Source organism: Nicotiana attenuata, chromosome 7 (genome assembly GCF_001879085.1).
Source record: "Nicotiana attenuata strain UT chromosome 7, NIATTr2, whole genome shotgun sequence".
NCBI classification, from domain to species: Eukaryota; Viridiplantae; Streptophyta; class Magnoliopsida; order Solanales; family Solanaceae; genus Nicotiana; species Nicotiana attenuata.
The window spans coordinates 44,038,876-44,056,015 of NC_031995.1; the positions used below are offsets into that span (position 1 = coordinate 44,038,876).

General features: G+C 36.9%; 2 protein-coding genes across 2 annotated transcripts; both read right to left on the bottom strand.

The window, feature by feature from the left end:
• LOC109230007 (6-phosphofructo-2-kinase/fructose-2,6-bisphosphatase-like) lies at positions 1,156 to 5,275 on the bottom strand. The gene is made up of 9 exons (XM_019395545.1): positions 4,921 to 5,275; positions 4,774 to 4,837; positions 4,378 to 4,673; positions 3,647 to 3,856; positions 2,864 to 3,073; positions 2,663 to 2,758; positions 2,423 to 2,521; positions 2,315 to 2,344; positions 1,156 to 1,260 (listed from the first exon to the last, which is right to left on the bottom strand). The coding sequence occupies exons 1-9, from the start codon at positions 5,095 to 5,097 to the stop codon at positions 1,156 to 1,158; spliced, it is 1,287 nt and encodes a 428-aa protein (XP_019251090.1). The 5' UTR covers positions 5,098 to 5,275.
• Positions 9,009 to 10,429, bottom strand: LOC109230470 (lactoylglutathione lyase-like). Its single transcript, XM_019395963.1, has 3 exons — positions 10,163 to 10,429; positions 9,824 to 9,938; positions 9,009 to 9,530 (listed from the first exon to the last, which is right to left on the bottom strand). The coding sequence occupies exons 1-3, from the start codon at positions 10,333 to 10,335 to the stop codon at positions 9,231 to 9,233; spliced, it is 588 nt and encodes a 195-aa protein (XP_019251508.1). The 5' UTR covers positions 10,336 to 10,429; the 3' UTR covers positions 9,009 to 9,230.

The following is a 17,140-nucleotide window of genomic DNA, read 5'->3' on the forward strand; positions in this document are numbered from 1 at the left end:
TCTAACAAACTTACTGTTAAGTACCAAATAGGGAACCTGACTCACTTGGTACACATTTCAAATGAACGAAGTTCAGTCTGAACTCCAGCTAATAAACTACTACAAAGAGGAATACGACAGGGACCTGATCCGTTGGTGTTCTCTGACAAAAGTACAAGTCAACGGCTGGAATGCAATTGCAGAGAGTGATCCGACAGGGACCTGATCCCTTGGTGTTCTCTGACAGAAGTACAAGTCAACAGCTGGAACGCAATTGCAGAGAGTGACTGCCTGCTACTGTTCACGCGACAGTGCAGCAGTCACTTCCCATTGAAGAGGCTTGTACTAAGAATTGACATCATCCTTGTGATGTCTTTGGTAGCATAATAACATGGTGCAAGGCACAAGATATTCACTTGAGCATTTAGTGATATTCTCTCAGGCATTAAAGAGTCAATCCAGCATTAAAGTCACAAGTGTGTCAAGAACAAAAAGACAACTCCACTAAAGGATCAGTTTCACAATGAGTCTATGTACATCCGTAGTTGAGTTGTAATCTTATTATTTGCTCTTCATTGTAACTCCTATCTTGCTTTCTTAGAAGCTATGTTTTAGGAAACCCAAAAATCGCAAACCTTAGAAGGTTTGTGTTGTGACTAGAGTTAGTCATAAGTTAAAGTCTTTGTAACTAGTGAGTGACAAAGTGGCTTGTCGTAAGTGTACTACGAGTTAGTTGAGTTAAAGTCTTTGTAATAGAGTCATTACAAAGTGGCTTGTAATAGTGTAATTACAAGTTAGTGAAGTTGAAAGCGTGTAGGTCGTGGTTTTTGTCCCCTTGAGTGGGATTTTTCCACGTAAAAATCTCGTGTCTCTTTTACTTACTGTTTCCTAGTATTCTTAGTGGAAAATCATAGAGGACCAGGTACTCTATAGTTTGGTGGACTCATATAAACTAACAGAGACCGACTGTTGCGAGAAACTGACTGATGCGGGCTGAATTGAGATTTGATAAATTAGGAATTTAGGGTTTCAAATATTACTTTACATACATAGGGGGTAAAAGTGTAAATATAAAAATTCTTAACGGCTTAACGCTTTATCCGATAAGGAAATTGAGTAATCCACCCCCAAAACGTTAAGCCATTAATTATAAAATTTCAATCTGTTCACCAACCATTACCCCGATAACCCCATACCAATAAGCCAATAAGCCGTTTTTGCGGTTCGGTTAACGGTTATGGTTCGGATTTGAACAGCCCTAGTCCTTGAGAGGTGCAAAACCTTGAAAGTACATCACAATTCAAGCATTATCTTAAAATTCCTCGATTATGCCCAATCGTTGAAGATGAACAAACCACCAAATTGCTGAGGAGATAGAGCAACAACAACCGAGTGTGGAATCACATGTGAATTTTCTTAGCAAATGCAACCATCCATTATGGAAAAATGAAGAATTCATAATCAAATTGCTTTTTAAGAAAAAAATGAAAAATCTACCAAACAAAAGCGAGTCACTCTGAAATAAACCCCGAACATTTCAACTCGCAAAGAAGGAATGCCAAGAACTCTTAGAATTCGGCTTGATTGAACCATCCGACTCTTAGTGGCCTTGTGAAGCATTCTAAGTCAACAAATGATCCGAGCAAATATGATGGAAGTTAAGATTGGTAATCACTTGCAATCTATTAATCACTTCCTACAATACGATAAATTTCCTATCCCAAATAAGGTCACTCTATGTTCTCACAAACATACTTAATGATTGAGATCTGAATAACTAAAATTGAGACTTCCATTTTTTTTCTTTTTTCTTTTCTGACTGAGAAATCCATCTGGAGGCAACCCTTTTGGCAACCACAGCCTTCGAAACTCGAGTATGATGGGCCCTCCCCTCTACCCTTCTCCACTTGAATACCGGAGTTAATTCGTTTGGCGTAGGGCTCGAATCTGTGACCTAAGACACAAGTTCTTCACCAATTGAGCCAACCCTGGGGCTTCACATTCAGACCTTCATTAAGTGCAAACAAATGAGTCCTATATTGTACATGCAGCTTGATCGCATTTTATGTGGAAGAGTTCAAAGAGATGTGAAAGGGCTACTTTTTTTAACAAACAAGGAGTTGAAGCTGCTTTGTACTCCTGGTTAAACAATGTGGATTCTAATTATCAATATGGATGATCATTGTACTTTGCCACTTTTTCAAGTTAAATTCACAACTTTTTAGAAATCATTTTATACGGTCAAATCGTGGACAAAAAAGCTACCAGATGACGGAGTGCAACTTTTAACACCATAAATTAGGAGAAAAAGTTCAATTCAAGATAATAAAACTACCTGATTAGTTCCGTGCTTCAGTCTCCGATACTGTCCACAAAAGGAAGAGATTGTTACTTTTTTTACAAATTCGCGAGAGATTGCAGAATATCTTAAATCATGACTTACCTTCCCAACATTGAAGTGCTTGGTGTCATGACCTAACCATCGAAGATACCTAGTAAGTTTAGCAGCAGTAAAAGTTTTTCCACGAGCCGGCAAGCCTACCTGCATGAATGCAAGTCTTAAGATACCGCTTACTCCTCTACTAGAGTTGCACAGGACAGCTATTATATACGGTATAATTCCACAAAGAAAATGTAAAATAAATGCACAAGCATTGGGAACCAAAGCTGACAAAATGGATACCAGGACGATTGCAAGATGTCTGTCTTCCTTTGGTCCAAGCATTTGATCGGCTATAGCTGCAGCTGCAACAGCTCCTGCAGCTGCCGGCATCATATTCTAAGAATTAACAGTGAATAATAGATCAGATGTGTAAAAGTAACATATCTAGAATGACATTTTATGACACTATTCATTGCTGTTCTTTATTAGATAGCTACAGACCTTGGTATCTGAGTCAGGCTTCATATCAAGAGTGAAGGTGCTTGTACTGGGTGATTTAACTGGTCTAGGAGACCCCACACCCCTATCTACAAGGAGTCCCCTGTGGCTATCTTGCTTTTGCAAAGATGAAGAATTTCCCATAGACTTGGATTCAACCATGCCAGAACTTGAAGGAACTCTAGTTGGATCTGGGATTATTACTTCCATCTCCTGAATGATACCAAGACAGCAGAATTCAAAACTAACATGACTTCTCAAACAACAAGCTATAATGTTGAAGTCAAATGATAGCATAGATGGAAAAAGAAGACCAAAAGGTAAGCAAACTAAGTTGCCTAGACATTGCGCACGCAGATGGATGTCAGGCAGCCAAAAACAATGGCAAAAAACTAAAATGTGCATATATAATTGGTCATGAAATTGTACACGCATAGATGGTTTAACTTTTCTTCATACAAGAATTTTGGTGGGATAAGATGATTAGCTAGACTGCCATTGAATATCTTCTAGCCTTTGAATATCTTTTGGGAGACAATGATGATCACTATCCCATACAAACTAAATCCTAGACCAAACTCACTGTTATAGTAATGACTGCTAATTATAGAACGGAAGTACTTCAGCCAGAAAGAGAATTCAGGACTATTAGTAAACCTCTTCATATCAATATGTAACTATGTTATGGAGTATATTCCGTGTAATAAGCATGGAGTGCAAAGAACAGAATCTCATGTCTTACAATCAAATGAAATCACAAATAAGAAACAAAGGCAACATGAAAACCTTTACTGCAACAGGTCGATCATTTGGAGCATGACCATCTTTTGAGGAACCGGACATGCTGGTAGATCCATCAGTCCCTGAAAATACCTTGGTGCGATTTAGCGACCTAGGAGTTGCTGTCAAGTTAGCCGCATAAACCAAAGCAGAGGTTGCTGGAGCAGGGACAACATAGTGTTCTAGATCGAGCTCTAGACTCGCAGATGAGCCATTCTGCCCAGAAAGAATGTTTAAAATGTGATGGAACGTCATGAAGTTACGTGGAACTCATATCACCCTGTTAACGATTAACAGATAACAAGCCTCCTAAGCAGTATTCATGATTTACCATTTTTGAAGCAAGAAAGGTAACTCCATGACAGTCAAGAACAGAAAATGATAGCACTTATGAGCACTGATGGTTATAACAGTTTTAATCCCAAGACCAAACACTATATTTGACTAGTCATAGCTCAAATCATTCTATTTACATGCCTTCAAATATGTGCATATAGCGTAGTCGAGTTGCTTTTTTTGTTGTGATAAGTAGCATAATTGACTTGGTTAGTCATCAACTACCTTTAGTTTTTGCAATACTGCAGTTTACCAACTTCAAATCAAAGCATCGTATGATAAAGCAAAAAAACACTTAAATTCCAACGAGACTATTTAAATACTCATGCATGGAGAGACTATCCAAAGGCTTCTAGCTTAAAAGGTTAAAAAAGAAGCATGGCTAATGCACCTCAACCTACCTCGGGACCCGTATCGGCTGTAGAGTTCATACTAACATCTGGTATACCTCGAACAGTTGAAGGCTTACGGTATTCCTGAAAGGCTCTCCAGCTTGCTGCAAGATCAAATGGTGAAACTCTATCTGCTTTAATGAACACTCTATATTCAATAACCTCCTCGTCATCCAACCTAAAAATTGCTGAACGCACATCTCCTCGCAATGTTCCACCAGTTAGATGACGAGTGGGACCTTCCTCCACTGTACAGGGGGCGTTATTGTATTTTGGCTTCAAGAGGAAATTGAAGTCTAATGTCTCTACATAATTCTCAAACCGCAAAAATATAAATTGATTTTATTCCACGAATTCAACAACTTAGAGGAAATGCGAAACAATAAAATGCGAAGAGGAGCGAACCGTGATTAGGAGGAACCACGAAACTCAATTCCCACATAGAAGTTGATTCCCGTTCCATAGGAAGCTGATGATTAAATTTTGAATTGCATAATTAGCGACTATAAGAAAGAAGATAGAAACATAGAAATGAGGTAGGAGATGAATTACAGCTTTGGAAGAATCCCAAGAGCCGATGAGAGGGACAGAGCCGTAGATGTGAGGGACGAGTTCGCCTTTGAGCTTGAAATTTTCCATTTTGAGAGAGACGTAGAGTTGTCCTCCGCCTAGGTCATCCTTGCTGCCATGGGAGCTGGTATCCGGGTTCTTGGATGAACCAGTCCCCATTTAATTTATCTGAAGAGATAGATGCAGCGGTCTGTAGAGGATAGGTATAAGAGATACAGAAATAGTTTGTTGGTTTTTCCTGTCTCGATAAGAATGGAGTTATGGGGAGAGATGAAAAAAGAGGACTGCGTTTGCTGTCACCATACTGCGTATATTGGTACTAGTGACGGTATGCCCGGGCCCAACAGTTATTTAGTGTTGTTCTTAATCTTAAATGTCACTCACTTTTGTTTGTAAATTTCTCATGTTGGTTTTGTACATGGTAATAGACCTATGCCTTTAGGAGCTGCTTATAACAGTCGAGTATTCTTTTTTCTTTTTTTCTAAATCACAATTAATTATGTGAACAATCCGTATATGTATGTATGTTTTTGGTTCTCTGCTAAAGATCAGAGATATGCCAAAATCACTTAAAATTATTAGTAATATAATTTACAAAAGTATTTTGTTACTCTATTTATTACGTCGTTTAACAAAATCAATGCCATTTGTTTGTTCGGGTACTGTATTTATGCTTTTCCGTAATTTAGTAGCTGTGAAATTTCGTTTCCCTTTTCAATCTTCTCTTTATGATTCAGCTCAATCTAAACTCCAATATTGAGCTAAGAAAATCTTTCTCTGAGTGAAAATTTAATTTTATGATTTTTGGACCTCACCTTATTAGATACACTATGTACTAACTGCAAAAACAATGCTGAATTGGTGAAAGCTCCCGATAGGAGTGATAATTCATTTTCAACTTTGGGATAGGCCGATATCTTGATCTTTCAACTTTGTGTTTCCTCCTAGTTCAATTAGCACGTTTTATTATTATATTGGTTTATATTCATTTTTTCCCACGTATTTTAATATATTATTTTTTATTTAGATGAGGTATTTCAAGAATATTGTAAATATTTCAAGTATGATACAATTTATCTATGGTCGATGCTAAGAAAAATCTTCTAATAATCTTAAGATCTTTCTTTGAAAGATATTAAAAAACTAAAACAGAGATAAAAACTGATGTAAACATATAAATTCACAATTCTTTGCATGATCAAGTTTCAAATGAAAAGTGTTGAGTAAAAATAATTAATAAAAAATTCAAGAAAAAATGCAGTAATTAAAATAAAAACCATTTGAAAAACTAATCACATAGAAACTTTCAAATTGTGTAACAAAATTAGTGTTTTTTTTGGGTTCAATCTAAATCCTCTCTCTTAATTTTTGTATGTGAATTTTCTCTAAATTTTGCTTTACAATTTTGTGGACTTGTTTTCATAAAGTTTTATCCTAATACAAATAATGCACTCAATCATTGTGTATTGGTGACACTATATTAATTTTAAATTAAGTAATCTCTCATTTGTTATAAAAGTAATCAAATTGACCTTAAATAAATTTTGATAATAAAACATTTGAATTTAATAAATTAATAAGTGTGTGCAACAGTACATAGAGAGAAGAACACATGTTATGAATTTTGGCAAATGGAGGTGAAACAGTTTGGGTAGGCTGGGCGTGGGGTCCACGTGAAGAGTACAAATTAATGCTGTTGTATGGGAAAGTGGATAATGATTGATGATGAAAAGGGTAACTTAGTCAAGATATTCGAAAATTTATATATGAGCTACATAATATTTTTTTTTGACCAATCATTATGTTCTATTTCAACTAAAATGACCAAACAACCCTTTAAATCCAAGCAGGCATGTCTATGTGATTATCCCTTATTTGTTGTCCAGGCAACTTGTTAGATAATCCATTTTAGAACGTTCTTGAAGGCGCCTTGCTGTGTTTTATTTTACTTTTTTAGATGGACCTATTTTATATGTTTAATACAAAGAGAAAATATGATCAATCCCTAGCGATATAAATATGATCTCTTTGTAACTATGGGAGAATGGTAAATCAAGGAGATCATTGGGACCGGATGAAAACATAGAACCTACCAATATAGGAGAAAGACGAAATTGCGGATTTTGACTTCGTGGTTAGGGCATTTGTATGTTGAAATATTAATAGTAATACCAAATGCTCTAAAAATTTAAATGAGGTTAAAAGATATGCTCTGTTGAATAGCTTTGCTTTTTACGATGTTATATTTAAAAATTGAGCTTTCTGTGCATATCAAATTGAAGAATATTTATTGATAGTGAAGCCTTAAATTTGAATATCATGTCTTTTTCATCTTTCTCGAATTGTAAAGCTTTGATTTCTAATGCGGAATTTTATCGGTGTGGGTTAGTAGAAGCCATGGGTGTGTAAGCTCTATGGAGCAAATACATGAGAAATTTGACATGATCGCAAATGGAGTTAAGCTGTCATAATGATCCCGTCAGTCCTGAAAATAGGCAAGTGACGAGGTTGTTCCAACTTCAAGTACCCAAAGTATGGTAGTAGCGTAATAAGTATGGTCTGATCATCCCTGCAAATGTAAAACCAATTATAGCTTAATCTTGTAATGTTTACCTAATTTGCTTAATCGATGAGATTATTCTAACTTCAAGAACCCAATGGATAATAGCAGCACAGTAAGTATTATTTGATCATCCCTGTAAATGAGCCAATTATGACTTAATCATGTAATGTTTACCCTAATTTGCTCCATTTTCTCCCTTATAGAATTCATTTTGGAGTATAGTTTAATGACTTAGGTTTCTTGAATTCAAGAGGTTAGTGCATTGTGCAACATAATCCAAAATTCTTGGTTTTTTGCTGAAGAAATTCACATTTATGCCGAAAGGAGGAAATGAAAGAATCTCCAAAATTACATCTTCATCTTGAGGAAAGCTATATGTTAGACAAAAATCGCTTTAATAATGTAAAAGATTATCATTCTATTAGCATTAGAACACATGCTTGGCAATCTTTCTATCCAATACCAACAGCAGACTTCATATAAGATAACTAGAGTACAGGAGATGAGACAAGTTGATGAAAGATGGATTAGCATAAAAGTAAATATATATTTGTGTGTTTACCTACTCTTTCCATCCGGACCATTTAAGTTTGTGATTTATGTATGAAGATCTGTTTTTATAATGAAAGATTCTACATGAGGAATCGTGAAATTTTGTGTTTGCCCAGCGTTTACCCAAAAGCAAATAAGACGTGGCCTACTCTCAGACTATCAGGCATGTGAAGCAGTAGACAGAGCAATTTGGTAAAGTTGATGATAGCGATCAATCCAGCGGTGGCCTTGACATGTTGTTGTTAAAGTAAAAGAAAGACACAAAATGAAACTGAAAAGACGATTATACCCTCAAGCATACAGGCAGGCATGTTGACCTGCTGTGTGCTTATGCCGCTTTATTAGATAGTAGAAAAAAAAAAATACAGGCCCAATCTTGATCCGGATCCCACATTATTTTCCTTACATAGTCTATTTTGTAATATTAGTGTATTTTGTAAATAAATAAAAAAAGTTGTGCACGTGTACAACTAGAAAGACATATTATTCTTTCCCTTATTCTTCAATAATATGAAATCGTCTCTTTCTCTGAAATTAGGATTTCGATTTCTCATTTTCTTCTCCAAATTTGCGTATTTATCAATATACGCCACTTTATTATTTAGGCATAATTTAGAAGGTTGTACTTTCTATACCGTCATGAAAAATTTGTTATGTTGGCACCTGAGAAGAAGTTTCCTTGCGCGAGTGTTGAAGAGTATGATTTTTGTATCCAAAAAGAAAAATATAGGAAAACACCTAATATAAATATGCACCTAGCTGAATAGATCTTGATATATTTTTGTTGATGTCTTAATGCGGACTCGCGAGGCTATTAATTATTTTTTCCATGCAAATCATGAGTAGCATATTACAGAGAAAATTGAAAGACAAAAATTATCAAAACACAAGATATCTAAATACTGCAAAAGGAAAGGAAAAAAACAAAGCTGAAAAAGAAAAAAAAATATCTAAGTTAAGCCAAATTGTTATCCTTTCTTTAGATTGCTATCATCATTAATATTATATATATAATTTGTACATATACAAATAAAATTTGAAATTAGAAGTACTTCCATTCCAGTTTTAACTTGTATATAGCCAGACAAACTTAAACACGGCTTGTGGAAAAGCCACTTAATTAAAGTAGTAACAAACAAACCACATTAGAGATTAACTGAAAATATACAATATTTAATTAGAAAGAAAAGTTGAGCATGTCCTTGCTTAAGCTTTCCATCATCTCTGCAGTCTCACATCCACAACTGGTGGCTGTGAACTTGTTATGGCTGGTGCCAATATTGTGGAGCTTGAGTGGGCAAGTGGAAGAGATGGGCAAAAGTGGAATATTCTCACAGTTACATATTTCAATCATGTAGCCATCTGGGTCATGGAAAAACACCTGATCTACTTTTATGCCGTTATCCTCTACCACTGCAGTCACATATCTCATTCTCATTTCCTCCAACCTTCTCTTCACCACCTCAACATCAGTGCACTGTTTGGTTACATATATAGTGCGTTAAGAATTAATACTAATGAAACAAGAACTGATTTGAAATGTTACGTTACGTTTGAGATTTGAACATGCGACCTAAAGCAATTTTCATTATTTTACTACAATTTTTCTCATTCAACAACTTATATATAACCAAGAAACTAGGTTTAATTAGCCCTATTTGCACGGTATAACTTTCCAGCAAAGGCGATTCAATCGAACCGCCTCTCCCCAAACTAGCTCTTGCACTGTTTGCATCATTCAAGAATTAATGAAATTAAAAGTTAATTTACCTGGAAGGAAATGTGGTTATCCTTTGGATTAATGGGTCGAGGTTCATTGATGGCATCGTAATCCTCCATAGCTACGTTCTCAAGCAAGTGAATCCCAACTCCATAGTTGTACAACCTTTTAAACGTTAAACAAAATAGCTGAGGTAATTATTATTGTTGTAACATGGACGTGCTTTACTCTACCATGATAAAAGAATAATGGTATGAAATGGGCGCATAGCAAGATTAATTTTTTCATTGGCCTAGAATAATAATGTACATAAAACACTAGACATACATGCATGAAATATAAGGAGTGAACCTTAGGTGAAAATAGAAAGAGGGTATATAGAGGCTAACCAGGCACCATGGAAATTGAAAGAAGAAGGGCGTTTAACTAGGCAAAAGCCCAAGACATCTTCATAGAAGCGCACAGAATTCCAGACATCTCTCACCAACAAAGACACATGGTTGAGTGAAAGCAGAGGCAGTGCTTGGTAGCTGCTCATGACTTCCTCAATCTCCACTATCATCTTGGATATGTTATGTTTTCTATTGTTATAGATGATGTTTTCTTTCTTATAATATTCTTACTTGATGTGTTGTGGGTAATTAAGTCTAGATAGGGAGATTGGCTTATTTATAACAGCAGAGAGATCCTTTGATATACTTATAATAACTTACAAGTGATTGTGTGTGAACTTTCCGAGAAAGTTCTTATCATGGAGTATAGGACAAGGATGTACCATGCATCAGGAAGCAACCTATTTTCATTTTGCCTCACCAAAGCACCGACGGCCAACTGTACCAAAATATTCTAGCCTGATTGCATGCGTCACATATATTTCACGTGTATTAAAAGTAGCAGAAATACTTATGCAATAATCTGGTCATGACAAAAATACGGGGTCCTTACACAATTAGATGGCGCAAAGACTTCACTGTGTCTGATAACTAACAATATATATGTAGATTTATAGAATTCTTTTCTCGTCTTTACTGCAGTCTTCAGTGTGTTAATTTACATGGCCGCAGTAACCATCAACAAAGATTGAATGATGGAAATTAAATCAAACAGAGAAGATTATATGTTAAACATTGTTTACCCGTAAAACGGTACAACTGAATTTATAACGTGGTTTATAGACAAGTGAATCGATTTGACCCAAAAATGATAAGTAAATGAAAACAAAGATAGGTTTATCAAAAGAAATTAAAGGAGATAATAAGCATGACTAAGAACTTAGTCTTTTCGAGGACAAGAGTGAATACAATGTTCAAGTGTTCAAATTGAGCGTAGTAAGACAATAGATTATAGCTTTTTGTGTACCTAGTTTCTTGTCCTTACAATGGACGCTAATCCCCCTATTTATAGCTTGATTCAGGGAAACAAGATCCCCAAATGAAGCTCTTCTTGAATGAGATTAAAATTGTTTACCTCAAAAAATGAGTTTAACAATTAAAGATATTTTGTGGTTTTAAAGATACGTAATATATTCTAATACTAGTGATTATACAAGTAATATTGAGCTTATGTAAGAAGAAATAAAGAACCGAATCAGTATTGTTGAGGCAATAGGGGGCCTCGAGCTTGACTTATCCAGGGACCTCGAGGTCTGCTAAGAGTAATAAAGTAACAGTAAATTAAAGGCAATAAAGCTGAAGAATAGTCAGAGAGCACGTTAAACAAGAAGAATAAGAATGTCCTATTGCAATGAATGATCTGATGCCCCTACAAAATGATTAGGGTCCCCTTTATATAGGAGGAGAAAACCCCAATATAGTACCTTGCTCATAAAAGTAAAGAATTCTATTGGTATAGGTGTATAATGGCCTAGTACGGATCTGTACCATTTCGTACAACCCCTATCCTATAATTAATGCCCAGGTCCACCTGTCCTTGAGAAATTTTCGCTCTTTCTTGATTGACTTCGAGACAATGCTGCCCTCGATGCAGTCCGTGCCAGACACTCGATCAACTTCCCCGAGGTAGGTGTTCCTTAACCGGATACGATACCACTTTGAGTCTCTCGGACTCGGGCCTGTAGCCCGATTTACGCCTTCAAAATCATACTTCTCGATTTTCACCATATACAGATAGTCCCCGTGTTTCTTAGAATGGAATGATATGAAACGACTTTGACCTCGATTTTCTCGAGCCTCTTGTGATGACATCATGCTCGTGACGTAGGCGTTCGAAGTGATCAAAACGTCCCGTCGGTTCATTCCCCCAGAAGCATTGAATGCACCGCCAGTCCGTTTCCCCAAAAACATCGAATGCGCCGTTAGTTTCGCCGTCATTTCTCTATAAATAAGGAATTGCTTGAACCAAAACTTCACTCATTCTTTCTTAAAAAACTTTTAGCCCTTTCCCTTCTCTATATCCTTCTTTTAACCTCCTATTTTTATGGTTCAAACCTGTGACCACAAGGTCATACGGCAACAACTTTATCAGTTATGCCATGGCTCTTTTCCAAAGCTTTTTCCCACTAAGTGAGATTATACTGAGTTGTTGTTGTTGTTGTTGTTGTTGTTGTTGGCCCGAAATGATGTTCTAAACGTCAATACCACACAAGAGGGGGGGGCAATTTGTGTGGTACCCAATTTTCGCTTTAGAAGAACCTGGTTCTTCTAGGTGTACTTACTATTACTGTTTGCGGAATTAAGAGTGCATAAAATAAAGAACACAGAGATTTTTACGTGGAAAAAACCTGGCTCAAAAGGTAAAAAAAACCACGACCTACTACTCAGTAGGATTTTCCCAAACTTCCACTAAAATCACTGAGCCAAAACAGCATTTACAAAACTCTTGTAAACCTAAGGATTAAACTCTAATCCCAGTGTGGCACACAGCTTCAACTGTTGCGACACCTTCAAGTTAGCCTATAACTTGAATACTCAACGTACCTATTACAATTGCTTCTACAAAATCTGGAAAGGTACAACTTTAAACCACCTACTACAATTGAACTAGAATAAGAATAAACACAATGGAATTGGTTCTTCTATCTTGTCCAAGTAGCTTCAGGAATGCACACTTGAATCTCACATAAATTGCTTGCAAATTTGCCTAGCTCTTTTGCTCTCAATTTAGTTTCACTTCTGCGTTTGTGCAACACCTGTAAAAGAGAACAATTACTGTTATTTAATGAGTTAGTAATAAGAGTTTGATTGAGACTCAATTGTTGATCTTCCATCGAAGTTGAGTTCTTGAACAATACAAACTCCAACCCTATCCTTTATCCGGATTGTGTCCTCTTCCCATGAGGATACTTTCTTTCCTCATCCAATATGCAACCTTTTCGATCAGTTCAGGAGATATTGCTGCTTTATCCTTGAGACTTATCTCCTTCACGTGTATCTCACATGTATAGGTTGATAAACACTGTGTCTCACATAATGGACCTGGTCCATGACTGAGTTCATTTGTCATTCTTCAAAACTTCACCTGAACTTGGGCCAACAAATTCCCCCTTTTTGATGATGACAAACTCTGTGCTTTTACTGATCAGAGAACCTGTGGAACTCAGTTAATCATTAACACTTTAACTAAGAAATTTTAACTTATCATCAAGGACCAGGTTTAATCAGGTTATAAATATCACATTATTCAGAATAAAGATTAAAGCACAATATCTCTTCCCCCTTTTGGCATCATCAAAAAGTTGCATACAATGTGAATCCCAGATTTTAATAATTACTCATGGCCACTTGGGCAACTGCAAGTGAAAACATGGTTCAATTAATCGACAACCAACAAACAAAATTAACTATTAAGATCAGAATCTTCATAGAACAAGAGAAAAAGCAAATTGTCATTGATTAGGATATGTTTCCACAAACAGACCACAAAGAGAAAGAAAAACTTCCAAACATGAGCAACAAAAATAGAAAAAGTCCCGAATCTGGGTCACTGGGGGTTCTAGATAGGTTCAAAAACAAGAACTGGAGGACCTAAGGCTTGGAGGAACTAGAGGGCTGGGTTTGGAGAAGGTTGAGCATATTCTTAAGCATTCCTTCACTTTTCTCCTTTTCTTTTGCTAGCTCAGCTCGAAGGCCATCTCTTTCAGTTTTCAAATCAGCAACACGAGCCTGAAGCCTAGCAATTTCAGCATCCTTAGTCCCACACTCTTGAACCAAAGACCTAACCTTGCTATTCACTGGTGTTTTCAGAGATGAACCAGGTTCAACTGGGGTGGCATTGACAGGATAGTCACAAGCCAATAAGGTCCTAACACCAAAATGCTCCTTGCTTGATGCCATCTCCCATTTCTTCAAGGGCACCCTTAGCCTGTCCAGCACAGTAGTCAGTATGAACCCATATGGAGTTGCATGTGCCTTGGAGCCATTAATGACCCTGTCTAGTAGTTTGACAATGAAAGCAGGCCAATTTATCTGCTTCCTCTCACAAGGCATTCCATAAGCACCAGGTCCATATAGTTGGCAGTATGCCTCCTCTCCTGTCTGGGCAGCAGGCACTTGTTCACAAATTCAAATAAGACCTTGTGCTCAGGTCTCATCTCACTCTTCTGAACAAATCTGGCTTCAGGTACATCTTCAGCATTTGCAGCATCACAGAAATTTCTAGTAATTTGAAGAGCAGTGGGGAGAGAATCCAGACATGGCCACCTCTGCCTTGTATAGTCATCATACCCTTCACTTGGTATGTCCAGAATCTCACCCAGTTTGATTGCATCAAACTCCACTTTTACACCCTTCACCAAGCTGAAGACTACTCCATTTTTCACAGTGGCATTGGCCATAAACTCTATCAACTCATTTCTAGCCAGCCTTCCATCCATCTCAAGGACCATGTCCTTCCACCCTTGTGCACTAAGAGCATCCATCAATCTTCTCATACCTGGCTCATCCAGGTCTTTCAACAACCTTCCTTTCAAAATTTTCCTTCTGCCAAAGATGGCAAACCTATCTTGATCTTTCTCAGATTCCTCCTTTTCTTTACCACCACTCCACTCTACATCTTCTTCAACAATTTTCTTTTGTTTACCCTTCACAGCAGACCTAGTTCTTTTGGCTAAAGAAGATTCAGCAGGTACAGGTACTGAGGAAGACTTCTTGGAAGAAGTCTTGGAACTTTTTGGTTTGGGTGTGGGAACCTCTTCAGTTGTTCCTCTTTCCTGATGGACCAGTTCCATCTCCTCTTCTTCTTCTTCTGCAACCTCAGAACTCTCCACAACCTTTGCTTTTCCCTTTTCCCTCTTTTTCTTTCTTTTTACCTCCTCTTCTACTAGAATCAGCAGCCTGTACATCCTTGACAGGACCAACCAAGACAAACCTATTTTCAACCTTTTCAACTACATCAGAGAATACCAAACAAGTATTTACCTCACCAGGGGTTTCTTGATTTTTGTTAGTGTCAGAGGAACCATGTTCTTCACCTTCGCTGGCAGAGATAAAAGCTTCAGACTCAGAGCTGGAGTCAGATTCTTTAGCAGAACTTTCCTTCTTCTGGCTAGCCCTCAATTTCTCATTTAGAGCTTTTCTCAAAGAACCAGAAGCTACAGTTTTTCTAGCTAACATTTTCTGCCGGCGGAACCTTGGTTTTGGGGTTTCACTAGGGGGTGTAGATGAGGATGTATTAGAAGGGGATACTGGTGGGGGAGTTCCAGGATTATCTTGGGGATTAGTCATGGAGAATTATTTTTGGAGAAGATTTGGGAATTTTGGAGAGAAAAAGATAATCAGAACTAGAGAGGATTTTTGACGGTTATGAAATAATGAAGAAGGGTGTGGTGAGTATTTAAAGATGATTAGAAGTAATTTCAGTAACGACAGCTTTTTGCAGGAGTCAATTAGAAGTCTAATCACTTTAGAATTCTGGTCTCTTAGTGGTTAATAGGCGACGCTAGATTTTAGGCAAAAATCCCGTTTTCTTTAGAGTTCTAGGAGAATGAAACTGGTTCAATGCTCAACGGATAGAATTTCTGGGAATTTGATGAATGTAGGACTTCTGCTCATGATTGAAAAATTAATCTTTCTAATTGTGCAACGTATAGAAAACATACCTGAACTTTCTCATAAGCATATACTGATGAACCAGGTTCTTCAAGTAGAACTCTCTTGAACATGCCTCAAATGTCATAATAGAAAAAACTTTGTAAGAGATCAGTGAGTCATATATACACATGTCACAGGAGTATACTGATTAAAGTATGAAACTGAGTAAGAATAGATCTAGATATTTACACAATAGTTAGAATTCCTACCCAAAAAAAAATTTCATTTTTTTTCTTTTCATTATGCATTCTGAACTGGACATATTGGGTGATCTTAATCATCCCTAATTCCAACCTGTTCCTCTCAAAGTTTTCTCTACTCAGTGCTTTAGTAAAGATGTCAGCTATTTGTTTATCAGTAGCACATAATTCTATTGAAATCAATCCTTTCTCATAGTTATCTCTTAAGAAGTGGTGTCTAACATCTATGTGCTTAGTCCTCTTATGATGAACAGGGTTCTTTGTCATACTTATAGCACTAGTGTTATCACAGAATATTGGAATACATCCCACTTCAATTCCAAAATCTACCAGCTGTTGTTTGATCCATAGTAATTGAGCACAACAAGAAGCAGCAGCAACATACTTAGCTTCAGCAGTAGATAGGGCCACAGAGTTTTGCTTTTTGGTAGCCCATGACACAAGACATGAACCAAAGAAGTGTGCCATACCTGAGGTGCTCTTTCTATCCACTAGGAAACCTGCATAATCAGCATCAGCATATCCTACTAGATCAAAATTACTACCTTTAGGATACCAAAGGCACAGATCAGTGGTTCCTTTTAGATATCTCAGTATCCTCTTGACAGCAGTCAAGTGAGACTCTTTTGGATTTGCCTGAAAACGAGCACAAAGTCCTACACTGAAAGCAATGTCAGGTCTGCTAGCAGTAGATACAAGAGTGAACCAATCATACCCTTATACAACTTTTGATCAACTGATGAACCAGGTTCATCAACATCTAATTTAGTAGCAGTTGCAATGGGTGTGTCTATTTCTTTAGATTCCTCCATTTTTAACTTTTTGATTAGCTCTTTTGTATACTTCTGCTGATGGATCATGGTTCCATTTGGACTTTGTTTGATCTGTAAGCCTAAGAAGAAATTAAGCTCACCCATCATGCTCATTTCAAACTCACTCCCCATTAATTTTGCAAAGTCCTTACTTAGCTTGTCAGTGGTGGCCCTAAAGATTATGTCATCAACATAAATTTGCACAACAAGTAGATCCTTACCTTTTTCCCTTAAGAATAAGGTACTATCTATTTACCTCTCTTGTAACCATGCTCCAGCAGGAATTTTGATAGTCGTTCATACTATGG